The 16927-nt window shown below is 39.8% G+C and overlaps 1 protein-coding gene across 3 annotated transcripts; it reads right to left on the bottom strand.

The window, feature by feature from the left end:
* Positions 1–1605: 1605 nt before the first annotated feature.
* Positions 1606–13163, bottom strand: LOC309693423 (ETS-related transcription factor Elf-1-like). 3 transcript variants are annotated; one of them, XM_082512597.1, is made up of 8 exons: positions 12898–13163; positions 8969–9379; positions 8756–8873; positions 5839–5943; positions 5576–5716; positions 5412–5486; positions 4987–5182; positions 1606–3890 (listed from the first exon to the last, which is right to left on the bottom strand). In XM_082512597.1, the coding sequence occupies exons 2-8, from the start codon at positions 9026–9028 to the stop codon at positions 3272–3274; spliced, it is 1314 nt and encodes a 437-aa protein (XP_082368723.1). In that variant the 5' UTR covers positions 9029–9379; positions 12898–13163; the 3' UTR covers positions 1606–3271. The 3 variants fall into 3 exon arrangements, with proteins under 3 accessions (XP_082368723.1, XP_082368724.1, XP_082368725.1); XM_082512598.1 differs by lacking the exon at positions 12898–13163 and adding an exon at positions 10127–10269; XM_082512599.1 differs by lacking the exons at positions 8756–8873; positions 8969–9379; positions 12898–13163 and adding an exon at positions 8336–8501.
* Positions 13164–16927: the final 3764 nt, after the last annotated feature.

The raw sequence follows: 16927 nt of genomic DNA, 5'->3' as shown, positions 1-16927 counted from the left end.
ACAATGAACCTATTATGTGAGCACAAAAATGTCCAGTGATTCATTGGGAGGATGAAATGCTCCAACATCAGCTGGATCTGTAATCAGACAGAGAACAACGGAAATAAGACAGAGAATCGGCTGTGGGTTGTAATGTTGACAAATTTGTGTTGCACGTCTCTTTAAGGAAATAATGCAAGACTGTAAAAGACATCCATTCTAGGTAGTCGTGTGCATTATTAACGTTCACATCTGGAAAACAAGGGGTAAAGTAGCTATTTGATCAAAAGATAACTACCAGTTACACTGCATGTGTTTAAAAATATTGTTGCTGATCTCAGGAGGAGGAAAACATTTGGACTGAAGAATACTCCTCTTCCCTGGGACATTTTAAGTATTTAGTGTTATCTATCCTTGTACATGCTTTATGTATGTGTAACATGTAACATCCTGTTGCGTATGTCCACAAAGACCAGCAGGTCAACTGATCACAGCCGGTACACTAAGAAAATCTGCTGGAGCTCACAGAAGAAATTATTGTGAGTTCTCATTCTTTTCCCCACACTAAACCTCTACAGTGGATTTTGGGGTTTCCCCATGTGCAGAATCCACTTTAACCCTCTCGAGGCAGGCAGTGCCAATTTGAAACAGTTAAAAACTAACAACCTGATTACCCCACATACACATTTTATGAGTTTTTTTTACTCAGAAGTACCACTGCAGGACTTGGTTGTGCATTAGCAACAAAAAGTTTAATTTGAGCCTGAGAGGGTTAACCCCTGACTGTACACATTTTCTTGTTTAGAGGAAAAGTCACCCTCTACACTGCAGGCAACACAAAATAAACTTCTTCTTTTTCTATGTTCATGTTCTGCATACTTGATTCAAGTTGAATACATTCATTAGAAATAAAATTTAGATCAGGAATTATATAATAAAGACTGCATTGCCATGTACTACTGTCACTTTATTATATTACTATAGCTCAGTTAGCTTTGCACAAAAATATCTGGTTTAGAAATGTCCTCCAAAGAGCTACTTTACTTTGAGTACATTTCAGAGCCTGTACTTTTCACTTCTACTTGAGTAAAGAAGTCAAATCAGTACTTTAACTTTTACCAGAGCACTTTTTAACAGAGGTATCTGCACTTCTGCCACCTCAGATTAGCACCATTGGTATGTTAAAAAGACTGGTGGTCGCCATTTGCTACCCCTAAGCCACCTACAATCTCCTCAATGGTATCAATTTGAAAAGCCTATGTGACATTTTTCTTCAGTTACTTTATTCACAAGATTTTCACAGAGCTTGACCTCTGACAAGGTAACAGAGATGCAAACTATGGTATCAGTTGGAAAAACCTACATCAGCTTGTTCAGTGTTAATGTGTTAAGCCAAAAAACAACTTCGCCAAATCAGAAATAGAATTAACACCTTTCTGACAACAGCAAAAAAAAAAGAAAAACAAACTGATCGTGTCAGAATTCTGTAGAAGTAGTTCTGGCAGATCTGTATCATTGCATTAGGCCTTTACTAATAAAGCAGCTGTCGAACGCACTGCTCAAATGTGACATATACACTCATCATGTCTACTGATGCTCCGAGTCTTTCAAAGGAACAATGATGGATTTCACACAATGACAAATGTAAATTTATTTCATATAATAGACGATTAGCTTTAACATCACTGGACTGCATGAAAGCAAACACAATACAGCATAAAAAAAAACAAGCTCCATGGAGGGAGCTTGTAGCAGAGCTCACTCTGCTACAAGCTTACAAATCTATTAAGGTAAGACATTACCAGGACACACACTGAAAAGCAAGGGGCAAAAAACCCCAAAACAAACAAACATGGTTTAACAAAGTGAAAATAGTTCTGCATAAGAGTTCCCTGCAGGCACAGTTACTTTATAAGCATCTCTTTGCCAAGTTTAGCCTCTCAAAAAGCCAGCCTAACTTTCAGTCGCTTTTTTTTTTAATTTGGAGTGAGGTGAAGTTTGTAAGCCAGCTTCGTGAGCCTACGCTAAGACCGGCCAAAGAGAAAATAATAAACTAACAATTTCACTTTTACTTCTTGCATAGAGTACATAATATGTGCAGCACAAAAATGCTTTATAAACCTGAGGGAAGGAAAAAAAATGGCATCAAAAGAACAAGTCAGGCGCTTTCACAGGTATACAGTACACAAAGATCAGCCAAAACATTAAAACCACCAGCCTGGTAATATGTAGGTCTGCTTTGTGCAGAGATGCCGCTGCTGGCGCCTTCTGCAACGCTGAGCTCGATGCTAAACCCACGTGAATGCCAGCCAAACATTGCACTGTAACGAAATGACCAATGTTCACTTCAGCCAGCACAGTGGTTTTAATGTTGAGGCCCTACAGTGCGTAATAGACGCATACAGATAGAGGATTCTGAGTTTAATATATGCACTCATATATGGATAGCTAGTGCACAAGGGAAAAGCTAAATAGTAGCACTGTCATTTTACAGGAGGCAGGGTGGCTACAAGGCCACTTCACTGGTGATTGTCATGAAGAAAATAGAAAAAAAGAGTCCAATGGTGTCGATAAACAAATAATAAACAGCGCAAGTGCTAAAGTACTACTTTGAAAAAAATAACAGTGATCCCTTGTTTTCAACATTTCACAATGCAGACAAAAAAAGGCAGCAATCTTAAAAAACAACAACAATAATAATAACAATAACAATATGGAATGTTTTCCCTTATGATTACCAGGAATAGGATGGACTGACATCTTCAGGCACTTCAGAAGAAATATACAGCAGAGGTAAACATTAGTGCAAAGCCACTTTTAAGGCAAAGGAATGCTTCAGCACGTGATAGCATAAAGACACAAAACTAAACAACGTAGGAGAAAGTGAGAGCAAAAGGCAGAGACGAAGGGCACAGTGTGGTGATAAGATAATTGCTTCCAGGACACTGGAGCTGAAGTGCAAGCAGAGAAAGTGTCTGCAGGCAGTGCAGAGAGGCCAGAGATTCCAGTGCATGTCTGTCTTTGGTGTTGGTTTAACAAAGGGCTACACAGAATGACAATAAGGCGAAATGATCAGATTTCAAAGCTGAGAAGGTAAACTGCTGTGAGATTTTGGTTCCTGTCAGCGCTGCGAGAAAGCACTGATCTGTACTTATGATCTAAAATAATATTCTACATCAAAAGTCCCTTTGTTTTTAAATCAGCATTGTCATAGCAAAGTGCAGCCCTGTAAGTGGTCCTGAGTCAGTGGAGTGTACAGGCATCTGTGTGTTCAATAGAAAGTGGGCACCTGTTATTTGTATTGGTCAGAGCTAATCAGAGGCATAAGCTGTGGAGTTTTTGGTCCTGGGTGCGACTTTTTCTCGGGCATCTCCGGCGCACCTTTTCTCCCTATGGCTACCTCGGCAGAGGCAGCGGCCTGCCGCTCGCACAGACTCCCCATCAGCTGAGCCGTTTTGAAGACTGACGCATGACCGGCGGGTTTGAGAGACTGGACCTTTTGCAGGTTCTGGAGCGTGCGTAGCATCTCAGCCGACACGATAGGCAGATGCTGTTCCTGGATCAAACTGGAGCTGGTGGGACGCAGGACGGTGTCGCGCTGAGCTGAGGGCCTGGGAGCGGGCCTGGTGCGCTGTGAAGCGGGAGTGCGGCCGGAGACGGGGGACGATTTCTTTGGCGGTGGCTGAGAATCTTCCTGCTCCTCCGCTGAATGGTCACTAGACGATACGGTACTGTCAGAGTCGTCGCTCAAGCCTTCGTCGTTGACGCTGTTGTCATCGTGGTCCTCGTCGTCTTCCTCTTTGATGCCATCTCCATCGGTGATGTAAATCATGTCTTTGGGGAGAGAGGTGAACTGGTAAACGAGGCGCTGGCCTTCAACCTTATTCAGTATGCCTCTCTGGTAGTAGTACCTGCATGGAAAAAGCAGAAACCGACAGCTTTCAAACCTGCTACAGTTTTTAATTATTCACGTCTCATTTGTAAAATCTCAAATTAAAATGACAAAAAAAACCCTTTTGTTTTTTGTCAAAAATATATTTTTGACTTTTTATCGATGCATTTTAATCCTGTCTTACTGAATACAGAATACCGTTTTCTTGGTGTACTGTGATTAGGTTCCATACCTGCCCCTTTCTTACTAGCCTAGATTGGATAAACAGTTGCATTTACATGCATAAATTAAAAGTTAAATGAGTTAAACTGGTTTAAAAATGAAAAAAGGTTAAATTAGTACTGACAAGCAGGATCAAACTCGAGTAGACTGTACAATAAGCTTCCATTTGATTTTATTAAGCACTACTATTTATTAGACCTGTCATAAAAACAAGAAAACACAAATATTTTGAAATCTGCCAAAAGTTTGTTTAAAACTACAAATGATATTGTTACGTGTTAGACAAACAGCAAACTCAATTCACCTTTTTATACCCAAATTTGGGGCAACACACCGGACTTTTCTGAGAAGCCGGGAACGAATCAGGCATATTGCTCAAGCACTAAAACTATTATTTATGTTCAGGAATGTAAGTAAATAAGCATTATTTGGCATCTTAATCAAAAAGTAACAACAATTATTGTATTTCAGCATTAAAAATATCATTTTTAATGCTTTAATGCTTGTGTGTGCTCATAGACTAACATTAAAACACAAACATTAAAAAATAATTTTGCTAATTAACAATACTGCTAATTTAGTGGTATTCTAATAAATTTGTTAAACATTGTAAACTGAATGATTACTTCACACTCTTAAATGTGCCATTACTTGTACAAAGCCAAAGCTAGGAAACGTATTAATGGCTGTTTATGTCTTTGCTTTCAAGTTGTGCTTAATAAACCCCCCCGAGTTAAAATGTAGGAAAATTAGCATAAATGACCTTAAAAGGCACTTTTGACATCTATGATTGTTCATTATTATTATTATTATTATTTATTTATTTTTTCAAATTACAGAGAGAGAAATTTCAAAGAACATTACAATTCTATCTGGGAGCTGCCGTGTTGTACCTGAGTGCTCTGCCCATTGTCTCATAATTCATATCTGGTTTGTTTTTGTGTTTGCCCCACAGCCTGGCCACTGCTTTTGAGTTGACCAGCTTGAAGATCCCCGCTTGAGGATTAGTCCATTTGATGTAACGAGGGCAGACTTGTCTATCTTGCAGCAACTCCATCAGGAACTGCCACAGGTAAAGGGTGTTTCCGCCTAAAGCGCATGAACGAAAAAGAAAAACAACAGATGAGATTTGGGTTAAATCACTTTGGTGAAGACCTACTTTCATAGCACGCTTCCCCAAAACAAGCACAGTTGCATAATTTTACTTGCAGAACTTGGTAGGGGTGAGGTGCACACACATTTATATCATTTCAGGTGCAGTCAGGTGACTTGTGCTGTGGCTTTATAGGGAACAAGGTCTTGCTCTGTTTGACAATACCTTTGTTGTATTTGTCCTTCTTTACTGTAATTTCTGGCGTGGGAGACTCTGCTCTTCGATGTCGAGGTTTCCTGCCTGCACACACAAGCAGTCCAAAGTCAGTCACAAACATTTTACCCTCGAAATTCTAGCCGTACAAGAAGCTGAGCAGGAAAGTTACTGACTTTTCTTTTTGGACCGCAGCTGCGACGCAGGCTTGTTTCTGTGCAACGACGACCACTCTGACTGATTGACAGTTCCCACAAGCTCCTCCCCCACAACAGGAGTAGTGATGACATCGCCAAGCGATGGTAAGAAGGTCTGCGCTGCAGGGGTTCAGAAACAGATTTGCTAAAAAAAAACAGCAGCACTGTAATGCCTAAAAATAAAATCTTGCACCAAAATAATCAGGAAACAGCATGCTCGAGGTGAACACAGCCGTGCTTACAGTAGTGTTCCAGGGAGAGGGTGTCAGCACACTCCATGTTGAGTAACGAGTCAGGAGAGACAAGCGTCTCCATGGTCTCTTCCTCCCCACTTTCACATGGCTCCACTACAAAAAATAACAACCACAAAGAATTATCAAAGAGTAAAACTTGTTTTTGTTGATGTAAAATTGGAGTGTGTCCAATGCAAATAGTTACAACTATATAACAGTGAGCTACTAAACAGCGTTTCCAGGTTCTCCTTAGTAACTGCAGATGTAGTTTCTATTTACAAACTATTAGGGTTTTTTTTTTCTTATTGTTGGGAGAGGCATCAAAAACGTTATTGAGATAAAACTAAACAGGCAAAGTTTAGCAACAATTATAACGTTTAGAAATTTGGCATAAATGAATATGAACATCACGGCATTAAAAACAGACTGGACAGTTCTGTGGTAGAAGTCGAAACATGTGCTTTTGGACACTTGAAACTGTTGTCAGTAAACTCAACTGCTTTCTAGCCACAAAGGTTAAAACCACCATGCATATATATATATATATATATATATATATATATATATATATATATTTATATATAAAAACCCTCAACATATTAGCAAATTTTAGAAAGGCTTCCGCTCTCTGGTTCAAGCTTACTCCTACATAGGGCTTTTTTACTCTAGTAGAGCACTTTATACATACATGTCTCATTCACACAAGTATTTTTTTCTATGGCAAAGTGCATTCTGTCTAACATTCACACGCATTCATACTTAGCTGGACAGACAACAACTTCAGGTTCAGTATCTTGCACAAGGGTACTTTGGCAACCAGACTGGAGCAGCCAGGAATCAAACTGTCAACCTTCCAATTAGTGGAAAACTACCTTCTGAGCTACAGTCACCTCTGTGACATGACAACAAAAACCAGCACATCTGCAAGGGCATCACTAACGCTGAGTCAGATAAACAGGTTTTGAAGGACAACATGATGACTAACAATTTTTGTTTCACCGAGACAATCCAGACAATGTTCTTCACATGTTACAACAGCGTGGATCACTAGTAAAAGAGGGTGGCTGTTAAACAGGCCCGTCTGCAGTCCAGACCCACCATCCATTAAAACATCTGAATACATTTTAAAATACAACACAGGCATCAAACTGCTGAAATCCTTTATCAAATTTCATTTTCCAAACAAATAAAAAAAAACAACAATAACATTTAGAGTGAATTCTAAACACTCGCAGAATGTTTACAGAGATTTTTAATGCATGAGTGATGGTTATATATGCTATATATAATAGATGTATATCTAATTTTGAGGGTAAATTATGAAAGACAACATTTCGAACTGCGTAATTCGCATTTGGTTATCCAAATATAAGCTATTTATTGAGCTGTACTGATGTGAATAATTTTGATGATGTTTATATGTATTTATTCATTTGCTTCCTTTTGCAGGGTAAAATATATTTAATGAGCAGAATGCAGCATGGGTACATATAAGTACTGCTTATGCTCAAGCCAAGTCATGACTTAGTACACAAAGTTTATAGTTTATATGTGCTGCTTATGTGTGATGGCTGGATAAAAACAAACATCTGGCTTGTTTTTGCTATGCTGATTTCAGTTAAATAAAAAAAGGCTTACGTGACAGCAAATAATTGCACTCTGTTTTACACTTCCCTTCTTTTGGGAATGAAAAAAGAAGAAGAAAAACACAAATACATTTAATTATTATGCAGATGCTACAAGCTCTTCCAGCATTAGTTCACTTTCATTAATGTTCACATCAGTAGCAAATGAAGCCAATTCTATAATTAATTAAAAAAAAAAAAAAACTAGAATAGAAGTCCAAAGAATATTTGCCTCCAAAACACAGCCGGATGGAAGAGCACAGAGTAAGCTGGAATTCTTACAGACAACAAAGAGCTTAGTGAAGTGCAGCTCTTGAGTAAACTCAATGACACAGAGTCTCGGTCACCGACTCCAAGCAGTTTGACCTCAAGTGCTTTCCGTCCAGGTAAATAACACTGACAGACTCATATTCGGGTGCTTGTTAGCTTCACAACGACGCTGTGCTGTCTAACAGCTTACATCTCCCCACGTGCATGTCCTCGAGGCTAAACATGATCAAAAGGGAATCTGCGTGTGTGTGTTTTTTTATGCGCATCTTGTTTGTGTGTGTGATGAGCTGCCCGTGAAGAAGCAGTGAGCTAGAAAACATCTGCTAGCTAACAGCTGTTTTGTCGTGGACTCGAAAACACTTTCTGCCGTCGGGAGAAGCAAACCCACAGCCTGTCACAACAAACCGCCACGTTTAGAGAAACATACGAGATGGGCTGCTGTCCCAAAACGGTTGTAACGTTCAAGTAAAGTGTCTGTAAATTATCCACAAGTGCTGCTGTTACTGTGAGCTAAAGTTAACCGAGCCTCCTCCTCGCCATGCGTCGATTCAGCTGCTCCCTCCAACCTGAACACTGACGGAAATATAACCCGACACGGCGATATCACTTACTTTTCAAATGTTCGTGTGAGGAACAAGCTATAGCATGTGTGCTGTAGCTCGCTTTGACCACGTCTACATCCTAATATGATTCATTTAACTGTTGTTTCCCCCCCAGGAACAAACCAGGAATGTTTTCTTTTTTTACTTCCTGAATTTCAGCGGAGGGTGGTCCATGTGCGCGAGGGGCAGAATACGCATGTGCAAAGCAAGGCTGTTTTTGTTTTTTTTTTCAAAACCGCGAATTACTTTTAATTTTTTTAAATAAAATTTGAATAGAAACTTTCGTTTTCTTTTTGTAAAGAAAAAAAAAGAATTGCACCGTGTCGCAGACGACAGGGGATCTTCTATCATGAAATGTGAGCCTGACAGGTAAAGAAAGGCTGAAGTGAGTGCGTATGTCTTCGTGTGTGTGTGTGTGTGTGTGCTGACCTTTGACCAGCTGCTGGTGATCCTGTGACTGTTCACACGCTAGACCTGTATATGAAAACAGGTGTGAATGTGGAACCTGCTCTACAATCACCGCAGGGCAATCTGTGAAACCCCCCAGCTGCAGGACACAAAAACGGCATGAAATTAGACGACATCAGAAGTTTGCCAGCAATTCCACACAAAGAAGTTCATCACCGTCTAGCTCTGACTCACCTGTGACATGTTAAAGTGGTCACTGGCAAAGTCAAAGATGAGCTCTGACTGTTGCAGCATGGCTGAATGTCCCAAAGCACACGTACAAACTCTTAACTGGGCGAGGATAGCATCACAGCGTCTCCTTGAAGTCTGGTAAGAAGTGAAGAGGTCTGATGTGTTGTCGAATCAAGGCAGGTCCCGTTTCTGGAGACAATCCTTCCGATGAACACGCAGATAACTTGTCAGAGAACTTCCCCCTGGATGGGATGCAGCCTGCGTCCTTCCATGCAGCGAGGCTTGGTAGTGGTAGAGTGATGTGAGTGTAATTATTGACCAGAGATGCAGAGGCGTCACAGGAAGCGCTCACCCGCTCACTCTGCACCGGCTCTCAATGAGGAAGTGCTAAACTGTCCTGTGGTCGGACTGAACCTGCCAGAGAAGAACAGAGAGGCACACACAAAAATATGTGGGTGAGGTGGGGGAGTTGAAGAGCTGTTAGAGTCAAAAACAAACACCATGACCACACCTGCAGACGCTAAAATTAGGCTGTGAACAATTTTACTTTTTTGGGCATTGCCGAACATTTATTTATTTATGTGTTTGAAATGTCTCTGGTCTCAGATGCAGAGAAATGAACATCGTAATTTGCTTCCCCCCTCTGTCACACGTCTCATTCTTTTGCTCTTATCTGTCTTCTAAACTGGGCTAAACCAGCAACAGGAAGGAAGCGTTTGCAGTGAAATGTGTGTCTGGGCTGTGTGTGCGGTGTGAGTCGAGGGGGTTGGTTGGGTGGGTGACAACATCATGTCTTTGCACAATGTTCAGCTTTTGGCTTTCAGGGCCATTTTGTGCACATTCCTCACGACATGACCGTGAAGGGGACGTTTAGCACAAAATTGCAACCCCCCACTCAACTCCTTTGCATTACTCCCTCTCATTCTCTCCCAGTTGCTTGTTTTTCTGTCCCTCCTCTTGTATCTGGCCATCACAACATTGTTAATTCCCTTGAATTCCTTTGTCTTCCCTTTGCTTTTAATGCCACCCCTTCTCTTCAGTACTCGCTGTTTAATAATTCCCAAGTTTCGGTTAACCTTTAAGCGAATTTAGCAGTACAGCTGCCTCCTCCTGCAAAATTCTACCGTGGGCTCCGAACACTGTTGCCACTCTGTCACTTACCTTCAGCATCATTGTTCTGAAGATCATCCCAACATTTAGGTTTTGTGGCACTGTGACCAAATGGCTTCAAAGATAATCCATTCTAAACATTCTAACCCTGTAAATCCTCTGTAACCTAAATAGTATCGCAGGTCCTTTTTTTTTTCTTTTTCCTTTTTAAATAGATGGAGAACGTGTGGGTTTTCTTTGTCTTGGTGTATGCGTGTGAGAGATAGAGGCAAAATATGTTTGGGTCAGTTATCACGCAGGAAGCACAGCTCAGTTAGGAGGCACCGCTTCCTGAGTTCCTGCGCCAAACCACTGCCAGCATGTCTTTGCCAGCAGTGGTCCTCTCATTTTCGATTTCCTGTGATGTTTGCAGCCACTTGGCACTCAATGATTTAGGTGGGACATTAGCGAACTGGGGGATAGTTTACTCCCAAAACCAAGAGAAGTTCAAGAAGAAGTCAGCAAGGAAAAGTAGTCCTTTTTTGTTCATATGTAATATGCATCACTTGATGTTAGGGCTGGAACCAGCAGTTTAGTAACAAAAAATTAATATCACCAGTATCACTCTGTGAATTGTAAAAAATTTTTAGTACTGTGTTTTTCCTACAGTAAATCATACATGGTATGTTGTTGTGGCTTTTTAATGACTGTGCCTGAGTTCATTTCAGTTCAATTCAATCCAAGTTTATTCATATAGGAGCAAATTACAACAACAGTCACCTCAAGGCACTCTGTCCTGTAATTTAAGGACCCTACAGCATTAGAAAGAAATCCCAGCAATCATACAACCCCCTAGTGGCAAACACTTGGCAACACTGGAAACAAAAAACTCCCTTTTGACAGGAAGAAACCTCCGGCAATGAAGGGCAGCCATCTGGAACAACTGGATGAGGGGAAAGAGAAAAGAGAGCGCAAGAGACAGACTATGGTGGAAAGTGCCAGAGTTTAATAATATTTTAATTATTTGAATGCATTAATTTTAGATTAAATGCACTCATCTCAGGGTGAGGAAAGAGGTGAGTGAAGAAGAAATGCTCATTACATCAAACCTGTAGGAACCACAAGTAAGCCTGCAGTGTGAGAACAGCAATAATATGATACTTTGAGGTCTGGATTTGACTGTGGTATCCTGTTTTATTATAGTGTTACGTCTTGGCAAAGTTACCAATACAAATTTTGTTATCAGATAGTTTTTTATGCAAACACAATTGCAATAGCATTAAGCCTCAATATTATCTTAGAAGCTTGCTGTGTTTTTGATCACTAAGCCATCTAATGGTTGCATAGCATGTGCTGTTGACTTGTAAGATGACTAAATTAACAATTACTTTGAACAGACATTTGTAGCACTCGGTGCTATAATTTTATACTGTAAATTAGCAGAATAACAGAGTAACAGTCTAAAATAATGCCATTTATAAATAACATTTCCATTGTGTTTAATATCATTTTAAGCAGAATAAATAGAGTTTAATGTCCTATTATGACATATATTAGTAATATAGTTGATGTAAGTTAATGTTTTTTTGATAATGGACATTTTAGTATGCAATGTAGTTAATGGCGAGTTGAATTAGTCATTCTCTAACATATTTCAAGATGGTTTTATTTTCAAATTATTATTACTATGATTAGTTTTTTTTACATTTTTTTTTTTTGCCTTTTGTAGCCAAGCTAAACTGCATAATGAACATAACTAATGGCTTTTTTGTACGTCCTAACCTGCAAGTCTGCTCTGGTTATACAGCATGGCAAGTTGCCATGCTTGCGTAGTTCCAGTGAATACAAGTGCAAAGTACAAAACATGAAGACTGCAGCTTGCATTTTCTGTTCTATTGAAGTAAACAAGGCGGTGAAGTTTCACTCGTCACACCCCAACAGAACACATTAAAAGAAACATTTGTCCCTTCCTCTCTTTATTTTTTTTTTAGTAGTAGCCACCAGGGCCTTGCCTTTGTGCTGCCACATGTATACGTTCATTGTTACCGTGCCCTGCAGCCTGCAGTCTCTCACAGTATGTGGTGTTCATCAGCACTCTGGTCACATAGGTTTGTCTCTGTGGCCTCTGCACTGGGATCTGAGTCTGTGAAGTGGCTGCCAGGCCCCTAAGGACACTGATAAGCCCCCCATAACATTCATTCCCCAGTTTACGTGTGTGTGCGCATGAGAGAGAGTCAGAGACTGAGATAGAAAGCGTGCGGGTGTGTTTGACAGAAAGGAGCAGTGTTATATATATGTGTGTGCGTGAACTAGGCCAGGCTGATAACAGCATGGTAAGAGAGGCAGCAGCTGATAAGCTCCTCTTGTTGCTTGGGGTAACCAGGCCTTGTTAAATGAATGCAGTAAAATATGGTCTGCCAGAGAACAGCAGAGGTGGTCGCAATACTGTTTTTACAATCTCTCTCGCGTGCAAACGTGAGTGGTTTAGCCGTCACTGAAAGTAAATCATTGGAAAGGTATTTCTTTCTTTCTTTCTTTCTTTCTTTCTTTCTTTCTTTCTTTCTTTCTTTCTTTCTTTCTTTCTTTCTTTTAATCTACATTTTCTGGCACAGCATTTATAGAGAGTCAAACAGCCGCGCTCAAAACCCTACACTCTCTGAAAAGTACTTTCACTTTCTCTTCAGCACATGTCATGCAGCATACAGTCATACACCCAAACGTCTTCTAACATTTTCTTTTGTTATATTTAGTTCTTTTTTTCTTTTGGTCTTTTTTCTGTGTCTCCTTTCTATACTATACAGAGTAGTAGGCCTGTTGTATGGAATAAGAAGCAGTCTGCTTACCTTTGTGTTTACAGCTCGTGCCTGTATGTGACAGAGCAGCAGCTGCCTGCAAGATCCAAGAGGGAAACGGAAATTGTTCTCATTACTTTTGGCAAACACAGAACCTTCATCTGCTTACAGGCGTGGGATCAGTTCCCTCCTGTCAGTGTCTAGCCACCAGAGAGAGTGCGTCACACAGACGTGAGATCACAGATCAGCGTAGATCATGGTGATTTTTTTTTCTTCTTTTTCTAGTCGTTGTCAGTTCACGCTTCCTCTTTTCTTTTTTCCAGAGAACTGAGCACCCTCCCCCCCACCCCCAAACACACGCACCCCTCCCTCCCCTCCCATGCTGCGAGATCTCATTGGTTACCTGTGTTGTGAGTCAAGGTAACCCATAGTGACCATTGTCAGTGCAGAGCAAATGTAAACACGGGTGTATTTGCAATGTAAAGCAGCAGAGAGCCAAGCAACCAATCTGCAACAGCTGTGTGGACGCAGAGGGCATATGTGTGTGCTGATGATATCACTAAATTTGACCTCAGATTATTATTACCTGTTGCTTTGTGCAGTTAATAATAACATCCCAGTGAAAAGTAGTCTGAATAATAGAGTTTAAACAAGGGGGTTGTTATAGCTACTTTATCCAGTCCCAGACGCTCCCCAGTGGTTAAACTCAGCATCAGCAGCCTTCAAAATAAAAAACCCATCTGATCCACATTTTCATTTCCTTCCCGCCCTTTCTTTTTTGTTAATACACAACAACGGCAACAGAGACAGCTTGTAGCCTATAAATCTGTGAGTGAGGCTCACCATTGCTGGCAGTGTGTTTTCTCTTGAGGATGGCGGCCTTCTGCACCCAGTCCCACTGACTGTGCCACTGCTTTCAAGATTGGAGAATGACACCCCCCCCCCCATTTTACACAGTACAGCTGCCTTCTTTAAATTAATTATTTTTTTTCACATGTCAGGACATTTTATACCTTTCACAGGGCTGGGTTTGGTTGGACTGATAAGATGGAATAAATCAGGCCTCTCTTTCATTCCATTATTTCTTCACTCAGTTTCCCAACTTCTGCAACGGCGGGCAGCTTCGTGAGGAATGTGCTGGTTTGGCTGAAAAACGAGGTTCACTCCCATAATGTTTTTGTAAAGTAGTAGAGCACACGATTTGATTATTACAATATGGGTTTGTGTTTATCTGTGTGAAAGACCGGGGAGAGGAGGGGTCATTGTTATTGTCACTGACAGTTAATGCACTGAATCTCAAATATTGGGTTCAAGAAATGTTTCCATTGTTTTTGCTTCATTTTTTTGTTTGTTTTTAGGGGTGATGCACATTAGATTTTTAGGATTTTAAACGAGCACGACACAGACTGATTAAAAAAAGAACATTTTGACAGTTTTAACTTAAGGAAAAATTAGCAAGAAAACCACAGACACATGAGCATGTGTGCAGGAATGCAGCCTAAACATGGATATCCTCTGTTTTATTTCAAGCATTGCTCTTAAAATGCAGTGTATACATTACCCACAGTCCAGCTAGACTGCCAATAATTCATTTAGAGTTTAATGGACATTTTAAGAGGGCTGGATAAGAGGCCGTATATTCCTTTTATTTAAAAGGAAGGTTATTTGATCCTCTTGTGGATCATATCAACATTAAATAACAAATGGAGACAGTCATTCACACCTATGGTCCATTTAGAAAAAACAATTAAACTAACATGATTGTTTTTGAGAGGGCGCCGGAGTACTCGGAGAGAAATGTACGGTGACCTTACAAACTTGAAACGGAAACAACCCAGCAGATCTGAACCCAGGGGCGTTTTGCCGTGAGGTGACAGTGCTAACCACACTGTATAGACTCAATTATGGTTTATAAATTGTAGCCCAGTGACCCCAGTATACTATATTTGCAGATTTATCTGATGTGAGCTGCGCACTGACAACTTTCACTTTTCCAGCATTTGGAATCCAACCTGCTCGCCATATGCGTATCTGTGACTGATGAATCGTTCTTTATCATGTACTCTAGCCCCATGGATTTGTCATCACGTTGTCAGACAAGCAAAAAAAAAATAGAGGGGGGGAAGTGTGCTAACAGTGAGAGACTGTGACACAACGCTTGAATGTCCCCTGATGTAGAACTGAGGAGGAAATAGAAGGAAAGAAAAGCTCCAGAGTCCATGGAACGTCAGTCTGATGAATTCCTTCTGCTGGCCACGTCTGCTCACCTTCTGCCGCGTCTTCTGTTGCTCGGCGTGCTTGTGTTGTCTATGCATGTGCTCAAGTGTGTGACATGTGAAAGTGACTGATGAGTTGCGTTTTTGTGTCATTTATCAGCCATTCCTTGAAGTGCAAAGTCAGTGGTGTGCGACCAAAAGAGATATCAAATGTAAAAAAAAGTGCAGAAAGCATTTTTGTTTTGTTTTTATGCACGTGCTTACTCACATATCTTCGTTTTGTGTTCTCGCAGCCAGCACGGGGGTCTCAGTTTGCACTTGGTTTAACATTTTTCCCTTGAAGTACTTCCATGGCTCCAACTGCACACACGTTTTCACACTCACAACAAAAGCATATTTTCTTTGTTCTGCCCAAATGTTTGCAGAATCTGTACCAGACTGAAAGCTCTCCTCCCTGTGCTATAAATCCTGAATAAATATTAGATGACTAAGAAGGAGGCCAGCAAGACATATACATCAAGAAGTGTGAATACACCTTTAGATTATTAGACATCTGTCAGAAGCTGTGTATGACAGCTCTGGATGAAAATGCCTATATGGGTTCAAATTCTTGAAAAGTGCCAAGCAGTGATGTTTGCCATACTCTCAGGCCAGAATTTGCCAAAAAGCTTCTCTTCTCAAACATTTGAAAGTGAAGTCAAAACATCATGATCATATAAATGCTCCTAATTGTTTCTGAATGCAGTTCGCTGGCGCAGTCTTGCTGAACATGCTGTGTAAATATGCACAACGGCGAATGGAATTGGGTAGAAAAATGCAAAAGAATGTTTGGAGGGGAAAAAAACAACAGAGACGGACCAGATCAGATTTATTCACACCCCAGCCCTTGAGAGCCAGACTCGAAACAATAAAGTCTGCAATCCAACACACTGTGGAGAGAAAAGGACAAACTGCACTGGTATGTGTAGGTTTGATTATGATTATTTGGTGTCCACATTTACTCTGTATATGTGTGAACGTATTTCATGAAGCTGTCTTTCTTGGAAATAAAGATGTTTAAGAATTTGCACGGGGGAACAACTACCTTGGCCTTATCTAATGGTTAAAAACAATCTGTCTTACAAACAAACACAACCACATTTATGTTGTCTGATCAACCTGAATATTATAAAACCTCTGGATCTGAAAAGTGAAACCACTATTTTAAAGCAGTCTTTCTCATAGCCAGTTGACGTAACTCAGTGTATAAAGAAAATGACCCCAATTCTTACTTTAGAACAGTAAACACATTTTGATTGATTGATTGATTGAATCTTTATTTTGAACATGTTGAAAAAGTATAAAAAAAAAAAAATAGAATTAAAAGAGACAAATGAACAAAGCAACCAAAAGGAAAACGAGCAACCACAACTCCAAATAACGTCCATGTTCAAAAAGGAGCAGGAAGAAGCATAAGCTTATTTAATCCCACCCCTTTTCCACTATCTAGTATCAATAGACTACAGAAATACCTCCTTGTAATTACATTATATGTTATGTGTAATTTATTTTTTTTTATTTTTTTTTTATTTTTTTAATATATACACATATATGTTTCTATCTATCCATACCTACGTATATACACACATACGCACATATACACATTTTCAATAACCCCATTAACACCTGAAGGATACACAACCTACAATTTTATATATATTTAATATATATATATATATATATATATATATATATATATATATATATATATGTGTATATCTATATATATATATATATATATATATATATATATATATATATATATATATATATATATATATATACATACATACATATACACATACATATATACCCATACCAACAAA

Source organism: Aulonocara stuartgranti (assembly GCF_965226115.1).
Source record: "Aulonocara stuartgranti genome assembly, chromosome: 18".
NCBI classification, from domain to species: Eukaryota; Metazoa; Chordata; class Actinopteri; order Cichliformes; family Cichlidae; genus Aulonocara; species Aulonocara stuartgranti.
This window is presented reverse-complemented; position numbering and strand designations above follow the sequence as displayed.